This window comes from Alexandromys fortis, unplaced genomic scaffold (genome assembly GCF_014885135.2).
Source record: "Alexandromys fortis isolate MF-2015 unplaced genomic scaffold, M_Fortis_MF-2015_v1.1 scaffold_151, whole genome shotgun sequence".
Taxonomy (NCBI): Eukaryota; Metazoa; Chordata; class Mammalia; order Rodentia; family Cricetidae; genus Alexandromys; species Alexandromys fortis.
In genome coordinates this window covers 20,265-30,792 of record NW_026068043.1, presented here as the reverse complement: position 1 = coordinate 30,792, position 10,528 = coordinate 20,265, and the positions used below count along the sequence as shown (strand labels likewise).

General features: G+C 50.1%; 1 protein-coding gene across 1 annotated transcript; it reads left to right on the top strand.

Moving 5' to 3' along the window:
• Positions 1–8,364: 8,364 nt before the first annotated feature.
• LOC126516001 (claudin-3) lies at positions 8,365–9,837 on the top strand. The gene has a single exon (XM_050166118.1). The coding sequence runs from the start codon at positions 8,797–8,799 to the stop codon at positions 9,454–9,456; it is 660 nt and encodes a 219-aa protein (XP_050022075.1). The 5' UTR covers positions 8,365–8,796; the 3' UTR covers positions 9,457–9,837.
• Positions 9,838–10,528: the final 691 nt, after the last annotated feature.

The following is a 10,528-nucleotide window of genomic DNA, read 5'->3' as shown; positions in this document are numbered from 1 at the left end:
TCATGTACACTAGACAAGCGTTCCCCCATCCCCCACCCACATCCCCTCAGCATCCTTTCAGCCCCTCTGTTCCTGTTGACACCCATCCCATTCCCCCCCTGCACCCTGCTCCCCTCCACTTTTGAGAGCTACTATTTTACTCTTTTAAGGACACCAACTTTTTTCAGATTCCACACTTGAGTAAGATTTGCTTCAATTCTCCTTATTCCACTGGCCTGCTGTCCCCCGCCACCCCCCCCCCACGCCACAACGGCTGTTGAAATTGATGACATTTTATCTGATTAATACTCCACAGTGTGTATTGTTTCCTCCTCCTCTCTGCTTTCTCCTCCTCCTTCTTTTTGTTTGTTTTTCTGTTTGTTTTAAGGCAAAGTTCCAAGTAACCCAGGCTGGCCTGGGACTCACTACTTCGCCAAGGCTAGCCTGGTCTTGAATTCCTGATCCCCTTTCTGCTTCTACCTACCTCTCTGTGCTGGGATTACAGGTGTTTGCCACCACGCCCAGAGTTGCTTTATCCATTCCCTGTAGTCCCTATACCCTGGCTGTTACATATACAACCACACTGAGCATGGAGTGAGGATGCCTCTTCTGAGCACTGACTGTATTTCCTGTGTGCATGTACCGGAGGCAGGATGGAAAGGCAGAAAGATGTGGACGAGAAAAAGCAAAAGGGACTTTCACTCCAGAGTCTTATTGGAGCCTCCGGCCATCCGAGGGACAAGAATTGAGTACAGACAGCAACCACTCAAGGCCTGTCGACCTTCCCAGCTGCAAACCTGCAATTTTCTAGAAATCTCACGGAAGCACTGTTCACGAGGAAAAGGTGCCTGTTTAAACCCCCATTGAATAGTGTTAGCCAGTTATAATTCATCCAAGGCATCTCTATCTTTCATCTCAATTACCAAAAATAAAAAGGGATTTCTTAGAAATCTTTTGAGAGCCCCTAAAATTGTATATATGAGGACTCAAGGGATGGCACCACGGTTAAGAGAACATGCGTGCATCCAGAGAATGCAAATTCCGATTCTGCAACAGGCAATTCACAGCCTCCTATAACTCCAGCTCCAGGGGATCTGATATCCTCTTCCGACTTCCACGGTCCTGCACATACGCAGCATAGTCTGTCTCTCTCTCTTGCTCTCTCTCCCTCTTTCTCTCTTCCTCTCTCTCCCTCTCTCTCTCTCTCTCTCTCTCTCTCTCTCTCTCTCTCTCTCTCTCTCTCACACACACACATCACACATCCACAAATAAAAATACATCTTTAAAGAATAGTATGTGCAGTCAGGCGGTGGTTACACACATCTATAATTCCAGCACCCGGGAGGCAGAGCAGGTGGATCTCTGTGAGTTCAAGGCCAGCCTGGTCTACAGAGCTAGTTCCAGGACAGGCACCAAAGCTACAGAGAAACCCTGTCTCGAAAAACAAAAAAAAAAAAAAAAAAAAAAAAAAAAAAAAAAAAAAAAAAAAAAAAAAAAAAAAAAAAAAAAAAAAAAAAAAAAAAAAAAAAAAAAAAAAAAAAAAAAAAAAAAAGCAAGTTACAAGACATCTAGGACTGTTACACAGAGAAACTCTGTCTTGAAAAAACAAAAATATAAAAAGATGTGTCTGTCTAAGTATATGTCTGTCTAGTATAGCTAACTGTGGCACATGCTCACACCTGAGTATGTCTTTCTTCTTGAGTGCCTCTTTTTCTCCTAACCCTCATGGCTAAAGTCTATATTAAAAAATACCTTCATCTAAATAAGAAGGAGAACCCAAAGAAAAACATATAGGCATCCTCCTTAATATTAACCTTCATCAGGCGATGAAAGGAGACAGAGACCCACATTGGAGCACCGGACTGAAATCTCAAAGTCCGAATCAGGAGCAGAAGGAGAGAGAGCACGAGCAAGGAACTCAGGACCGCGAGGGGTGCACCCATTCACTGAGACAATGGGGATGTTCTACGGGGAACTCACCAAGGCCAGCTGGCCTGGGTCTGAAAAAGCCTGGGTTAAAACAGGTCTCACTGAACATAGCGGACAATGAGGGCTACTGAGACCTCAAGAACAACGGCAATGGGTTTTTGAGCCTACTGCACGTATTGGCTTTGTGGGAGCCTAGGCAGTTTGGATGCTCACCTGGATGGAGGAGAGTGGTCCTTGGACTTCCCACAGGGCAGGGAACCCTGATTGCTCTTTGGGCTGACGAGGGAGGGGGACTTGATTGGGGGAGGGGGAGGGAAAGGGGAGGCGGAGGTGGGGAAGAGACAGAAATCTTTAATAAATTAAAAAAAAATACCTTCATTTACTTATTTGTTTGAGACAGAGTCTCTCTGCCAGTGATTTTATTTTTTGATTAGTTCGTTAGTCTCACTCTGTATGTCAGGCTTGCCTTCAACTCTAAGCATTTCTCTTGTCTTTTTCTCTCTTTTTTGTTTGTTTTTGAGACAGGCCTTGGCTGTCCTGGAACTCACTCTGTAGACCAGATTGGCCTTACAGAGATCCACCTGCCTCTGCCTCCCAGAGCTGGGATTAAAGGCACCACTATAGTCGCCCAGTTATGTTAAAATATCTTTTATCATTTTTATTTCATATGCATTGGTGTTTTGTCTGCATGAGGGTGTCAGATACCCTAGAACTGGAGTTACAGACAGGTTGTGAGCTGCCATGCCAGTGCTGGGACTTGAACCTGGGTTCTCTGGAAGGGCGGCCAGTGCTCTTAACCGCTGAGCCATCACTTCAGCCCCTTAAAATATCTTTTTTTAAAAATATTTATTTATTTATTTATTTATTTATTTATTATGTATACAATATTATGTCTCCCTTAAAATATCTTTAACAAAATCTCTAACTCTGGACCAGATGTGGTGGTGAATGCCTTCAATCCTAGCACTCTGGGGTCACAGGCAGGGGTACCTCTGGCGTTCAAGGCCAGCTTGATCTATATAGCAAGTTCCGGGCTAACCGGGACTATGATGCGGTGAGACCCTAACTTTTTTTGTTTGTATCTCTGGCTGTGTTTCATGCTGGTTCATCCTTTCTCCATCAAAACCACAGATCCCTGTCTAGCCTGAGTTAAGGTCCCTAAAAGTCTGAGGGCATTGATGCTTAGGCTGTAGAGGAAGGCAGTGTGTCTGGCTCAGTCCACTCACCATCAGCACACCCAGTAGTGGAATAGTTGAGGCCTTTGATGATTGTCTTTTCAACTTTCTCTTTACATTTATTTATCCATTCATTGTTTTGTGGAGGCAGTGTGTGTGTGTATGTGTGTGTGTGGTGTGGTGCACAAACACACACATGTGCGTGCATACTCTCGCACTCTAGAGTACTCAAACACGAGTACACGCCATGGAGCACATGTGGAGGTAAGAGGCAAACACTCCCGAGAGTCGGTCCTCTCCTTTCATTGTGTGGGTCCAGGAGATGGAACTTGGGTGGCCAGGCCTGGTGCCTTAAACTACTGAACCATTTTGCCAGTTCTCCTTTTGACTTATCCGAGGAGCTTCCAGACTGTTTTCCATAACAGCCGTAGTGACACACATGGCCACCAACAACATGCAAGGCCTCCCTCCTCTCCACCTCCTCCCAGCATCCATGATCTCCTGCCTTTTTGATAACAGTCTGGAATGAGGCAATCGCTCATGCTTTTGATTTCCTTCACCCAATTTTCAACTGGGCCATTTGTTTGTTGATTACTGAGTTATAAGGCCCAGGGTAGATACTGAGTTCAGGGCTGATCGGAGGTATTTACACGGAGCCAAAGTCTTATTTGTGGAGGCCCTGAAGTTTGGCCCCTGGGCACGAAAACTACCCTGCTTGTCTGTAATCAGCCCTGCTCAGCAGGTACATCTCAAAACACAAGCCAGCTCTTCCTGCCCATCCCCCTAGTGTGTCCAGTCTCAGAGCAATCTCTGAGGAAACTGACGACCAAGGCGGACACGGGACTTACTCAAGGTCTCCAGGATCGACTACCACAGTTCCCAGTACACGTCCTCTCCCTGTGTAATTCTGTGCCCTGCCCTGGTTGTTTCTGTTTTTACGAGACAGATACGTGGCTGCCCATCTCTCCACAGTCCTAAACCATGAGTCACAGGAACATAGTTTTCTCCATTTTACAAGGGTAGAAACTGAGGTTGGGAAAGTCACCAACATCTTCCTCAGCCTCGAATACAAACAGGAATCAAAGATCATGGTGTCAATCCACAGTACAATCAGCCATCAGAGGGGCCCATCCTGCCTCAACACCCATTCACGTGACCTCCAGCTCACTGTTGGTATAGATTTCCACCACTGTTTCTTTCTTTCTTTCTTTCTTTCTTTCTTTCTTTCTTTCTTTCTTTCTTTCTTTCTTCCTTCCTTCCTTCCTTCCTTTCTTTTTTTTCTTCCTTCCTTCTTTCATCTTTTTTCTTCTCTTCCTTCTCCTCCTCATTATTGTTTGTTAGTTTTTTGAAGCAGGGTTTCTCTGGGTAACCCCGGCTATCCTGGATCTAGCTAGGTAGACCAGGCTGACCTCAAACTCAGATCCGCCTGGCTCTGCCTCCTTAGTGTTGGGATTAAAGCTGTGCACCACCACTGCCCTGCATCCTACTTATTCGTTTGTTTGTTTTTCATGGGAGAAAGAGTTTATTCCACCTTATAACTCTAGAGGGAGAGAAACCATAGCAGCAGAGGCAGCATGGCAACAGACTAGGCTGGAGACAGGAGGCAGGGACAAAAAGCAGATTTTACAGCTTGAAAGGTTTTTCTGTCCAAATTGTTTTGTTTTGTTTTAACAAAGGGTCTCACTAAGTAGCACTGGCTGGACTGGAACTAACTCAGATAAGACTGGCCTTGAACTCACAGAGATTCCCCCCTGCTCACTCCTACCACCCAACTGCTGTGATTTAAGGTGCACACCATGGCTCTAGGTTTCCCTTACCCCCCTTTTCTTTGTAGTTTGTGTGTGGGTGCCCGTGTGAGCAAGTGTGTGTACCCACGCGTGTTTTTTTAATATGTGGAAGCCAGAGACACTTCGGGTGTCTTTCTCCATCACTTCCCCATCGTGTTTTTTGAGGCAGGATCTCTCACTCAGTCTGAACTAATCCCTTTGGCTGGCCAGCCCTAGGATCCTCCAGTCTCTGCCTCCTGGGGGTTGGGATTGCAGGTGGGAGCCATCGTAGTCAGTTTTATTGTTTTATTTGGCTTGGTTTGGTTTTCAAGACAGGGTTTCCAGGTGTAGTTCCAGCTGTCCTGGAACTCATTTTGTCTACCAGACTGGCCTCAAACTCAGAGAGTCACCTGCCTCTGCCTCCCGAATGCTGGGATTAAAGGCATGTGCCACCACTGCCAGCTTATTTATTTATTTATTTATTTGTTTTTTTTCGAGACAGAGTTTCTCTGTGGCTTTGGAGCCTGTCCTGGAACTAGCTCGGTAGACCAGGCTGGTCTCGAACTCACAGAGATCCGCCTGCCTCTGCCTCCCGAGTGCTGGGATTAAAGGTGTGCGCCACCACTGCCCGGCTCACTGCCAGCTTTTTTTAAAATTGTTTTTTAATGTTTTTTTTTTTTTTTTAATTTCAGGGGCTAGAACCCAGGTCATCATTCTTATGTGGCAAGTACCTTATAGACAAAGCCATCTCCTCAGCCAAGACATCAGTCACCACACCAACACTCCATTAAAGAGGACCCAGGCTTACATTCCTTCCAGAACAACCCTGACCCAGCACCAGCTGGGCCTTCTGGCCTGGCACTCCCAGCCCTACCCATCAGGACCAGCCCAAGACCTTTGTACTAGGAAGAAACAGAACCCTGGTTTCTATGGGCCTCTGGGATTGTTTATTTGAATCTCTGTCACCCCAGGGTGTAGGTTCTTAGGGAAGAGGATGAAGTCTGAGTGTTTGTAATTTGAGAGGTAGGGGGGCCCCCAGGGGGGGGAATACACCTTGGACCCAACTCAGTGAAACGTGCCCCTTTATTTTATTAATTATTCAATGCGCCCGCGCACGCATACAGGCGTGAATGCAGGTAAGCAAGCATGTGGAGGTCAGAGAACAACTTTGGAAAATAAGCTTTTTATTTCCCCCCTTGGAATAACGGGGCTCAAAAGCAGGTTGTCAAGCCTGGCGACAAGGACTTTTATCCCCTGGACCATCTACCTCCCCGCTACCCCGCAACCCAGCTTTTCATCCAGCTGTGTGGGTCTCAGGTTCCTAGCTAATGGCACAGCCCCTGGGGCCCCTCACAGCACAACACCCTCAGTCCAAGGCAGGACAAGTGGAGGAAACAAGAGAAAGTGCGAAGTCAATTACCTCCCTGAGTACCCAGCCCTGTGCTCGGTGGTGGGAGTGCCCTGTAATAAAACAGGCGAAAATGCTCGTCAGTCCTGGAACATTCTCAATGTTCCAGCGGTGCTAACAGAGCGAAGCAGAGACAAAGAACCAGAAGTAAATGGGAAACCAAGCGTAGCCTCTCTCACAAAGAATCTCACCACTCAGGCAGGGAAGGCAAAACAATCTTGAGTTTAAGGCCACCCTAGGCTATGCAGTGCAGTTGGGCGGGAGGGGAGAGGTGGAGGAAGAAAAAGGCAGAGAGGGAGGGAAGCGTGGAGGGAGAGAAGAAGGAGGAAGAGAGGGAAAAAGAAAGGGAAGAGGGAGTGAACTACAGATGGTGTCAAATACGAAAGAAAGGAGGTATCAGAGGGGACCAGGCATTGTGGGTAAGAAGCTGGGGTGGTTTTGCTGCCATTTGTTTTTTGTCTGGGGGCGGGTTTCCAAGCCACCCACAGGGACCTTCAATTCACTAAGTAGCTGCGGAGGATCTTGAACTTCTGCTGTTTGCTAGGGTGGTGATTATCAGCGTAAGGTCCCCTGGGGGCTTACCTAGTGCCCAGGACAGACCAAGGACTTTGCGCGGGAGACATCCCCTGCTGTGAAACTACAAAAGACTTGGGGGTTGGGGGTCAGTACGCCACGTGGGAAGCTGTAGGAGGGTCTCGGGAATTAAGGACCCCAAGCACAGGCCTTTGGGATGTCTAGGAGCAAAGCCGGAAGAGCCAGACCCTAGATGTGCTGAAGGGAAGAGGGGAGGGAAGGAGAGGGAGCATGAGCCAAGCTTGGGAGGCAGAGGCAAGAGGATCTCTGTGAGTTCGAGGCCAGCCTGATCTACAAGAGCTAGTTCCAGGACAGGCTCCAAAGCTACAGAAAACCCTGTGTCGAAAAACAAAACAAAACAACAACAACAACAACAACAACAACAACAACAACCCAACAACAACAAACAAACAAAAACAACCCGTGAGCAGGAGAGACAGCGCACAGAGGCAATATGGATTGGTGTTTGGGGCTTTTTATGATGTATGTTTGTTTATAGTTTGTTTGAGTCAAGGTCTCAAGTGGCCCATTTGGCCTTGAATTCTCCATGCAGCCAAGACAGTCTTGAACTCCTGCCTCCCTCCATGTTCCCAAGTGCTGAAATGACACACTGTCCAGAGATTTTTGTTTGTAGGTTTGTTTGTTTTATTTTTAGAGGTTTCTCAGTAGCTATGGAGCCAGTCCTAGAATTCGCTCTGTAGACCAGGCTGGCCTCGAACTCACAGAGATCAGCCTGCCTCTGCCTCCTGAGTGCTGGAATTAAAGGTATGTACCACCACCGCCCGACTGTACAGGGCTTTTCATGTGTGTGTTGTGTCTAATTTTGAGACACACTCTTTAGCCCACTCTGGCCTTGAACTAAAAGCCATCTTCTTGTCTAGGGCTCAAGGATGAGCCAACACACCTGGCTTGACTTTTTCTTTTCTTTTCTCGACTGTATAAAATCTCTTTCCCACCTCACCTGGCACTCGCTCTGCCCCGCCAAAAGAGAGAAAACAAGACCCCACGAAGAGAACCTCAATGAGGGAAAGCAGCTTCTGGTTGGGGCAGTAATTGAGCTAAGTCTGTCATGGCCACATGAGGAGCCTGACAAGAATTTAAACTCAACACCTGGTTGGGGAGGGGGCTTCAGGTGGGCGGCCCTGGCTTCAGAGTCAAGTATCTCCAAATATAGACCTTGCTACCAGCCTGCTTCAAACTGCGCTCGGGCAAGGCCAGCTTACTTGCCTCAAAGCTGGAGAGACCCAGAGCAGGTACTGCAATTCCGTCCACTGACAACGACAAACAGCCGAAGCCACGCCCACACTGGGGCCTCCCAGTCCCGGCTGTCCAGAGGAGTTGGCCTCGCCCCCATCCTACGCCTCCCTCCCGCGCTGGAAAGGATGGAGGTGGGGAAAGCAGATTATTATTGGTGATTTGCGATTCAAAAAAAAAAAAATCCCTGAAATGCCCCTCCCCTCCCCCTCCGAATGTCTCAAGAGAATTCGTTGAGGCTGAAGAGCTTGGAGAGGTTTGGGAAGGAGGGAGCGCAGAGGTCCCAGCCTTCCCTCGACATCACCCCCACCCCCTGAACATTCGGATTCTGGCTAAGTCCTTCCTCCTTTGGTGAAGGGGAGGGGGAGGACGGACGGGACTGAACGGGACACACGTCACTGTCCCCTGGGCCAGGAGAGCGAGCTCCACCCTCCTCCTCTGGGCACCAGCTAAGTCCAACCCACCCCACCCCGAGCCAACCCAGTCTCAGCAGCCAGCCTCCAAAGCCACAGGCAGGTGCAGGGGCAGCCTCCGTGAGAGCCCCGGGAGAGGAGCCGTTAGCGCGCCCCGTCCTTTGCCATCCACTCGTCGGTCCCGGCGACAGTCGTCCGTCAGTCTTCGCACGGCAGTTGGTTCTCAGGTCCAGCGGCCTCGATCCCTCGTCTCCCAGCCCCCGGAGCTGCCCGGCAGAGCCGGTTCAAGTCCAGCAGCCATGTCCATGGGCCTGGAGATCACCGGCACGTCGCTGGCCGTGCTGGGCTGGCTGTGCAGCATCGTGTGCTGCGCTCTCCCCATGTGGCGCGTCTCGGCATTCATCGGCAGCAGCATCATCACGGCGCAGATCACCTGGGAGGGCCTGTGGATGAACTGCGTGGTGCAGAGCACCGGGCAGATGCAGTGCAAGGTGTACGACTCGCTGCTGGCCCTGCCGCAGGACCTGCAGGCTGCCCGAGCCCTCATCGTGGTGTCCATCCTGATGGCCGCCTTCGGGCTCCTCGTGGCGCTCGTGGGCGCCCAGTGCACTAACTGCGTACAAGACGAGACGGCCAAGGCCAAGATCACCATCGGGGCGGGAGTGCTTTTCCTGTTGGCCTCTCTGCTCACCTTAGTACCCGTGTCCTGGTCGGCCAACACCATCATCAGGGATTTCTATAACCCACTGGTGCCTGAGGCCCAGAAACGGGAGATGGGAGCCGGGCTGTACGTGGGCTGGGCAGCCGCCGCATTGCAGCTACTAGGGGGCGCCTTGCTCTGTTGCTCCTGCCCACCACGCGATAAGTACACGACCACCAAGGTCCTCTATTCTGCGCCGAGATCCACCGGGCCTGGCACCGGTACCGGCACCGCCTATGACCGCAAGGATTATGTCTGAGGTGCCGGGTGCACGCAGACCGCACCATCACCACTACCAGCAGCCGAAGCACCCCCCAGTCCAGCTTGCAGCCATGCGTCGGAGACCACACCACCTTCCAGATGGTTTCAGACGCCACGCAGTCTGCTTGCTAGACTGGATGAGGACAGATAGCCTGGCAACCCCCCTCTTCCCTGGCTGCCACCTGACTGCCGGGCCTAGGAACCGTCCAACCCGTCTGGACAAAGAAACCTCACCCTTCCCGAGTACAGGACTGGGGTGGCCACCGCAGCTACTTGCCAGCCCCGTCCTTCCGCAGCCGGAAGATTCACAGTGGGCAGAGACAGGCAACCATAAAACGGGCCGTTTCATATTTTTCAATAAAAACCTTTCATTTTTGCAGTCGCTGGAGCGTCCTTATCCTGAACGCCCCCACAGGCCACCACCTCCCTTGCTGGGCAGCTGCTGGGGAGTGGCCCTGGGATAGCCTTCGCCATGGGCAGCGAGCTTAAAACAGCATACAGGTCCAGTAAGGAGAATATTGGGGTATATAGTGAGCTTGGTGCTCACATGGTGGGTCTCTTGGGAGATATTCCGGGACTGAACTCAACAGAGCCGATCTGAGGGGCATAGCCAGAGGAGGCAAGGGGTTCTTTTCCCGGATGTCCCAGTTGGTTTGAGTTTGGAGCTTCGATCCATAGCCTTGCTCTGGGCTTTTGAGGTGACGGATGTGCGGGTTAAAGAAGTACATTCTATACTGCGATTTTATATTTGGAGACTTAAAACAAAAAGACCTATTGTTTGGCTCGAATGCCTCACCAAAAGGACTTCTAAGCGATGGGGGTGTGGCTCAGTAGTAGAGTACTTGTATAGCACACCCTGAGCCTGGGTTCCTTTCCTAGCTCGGGGGTGGAGGGACAGGGGCTGAAAGGAACATTTGACAACTCTTCCGACTTGGAGGTGGAGAGATGAGGAAAAAGGCGACCTCACCGGCTACCCAGTGCCCGCAAAGGAAGGAGGGACCTAGCTTTAAACAAAATTGAGAAGTGAGGTGCTTGCTCTTGGAACAAGATAAAGGGAACTAGAACAAGGC

Excerpts from the sequence above, each read along its gene's own strand:
- LOC126516001 (XM_050166118.1), top strand. The coding sequence starts at position 8,797 with ATGTCCATGGGCCTGGAGATCACCGGCACGTCGCTGGCCGTGCTGGGC.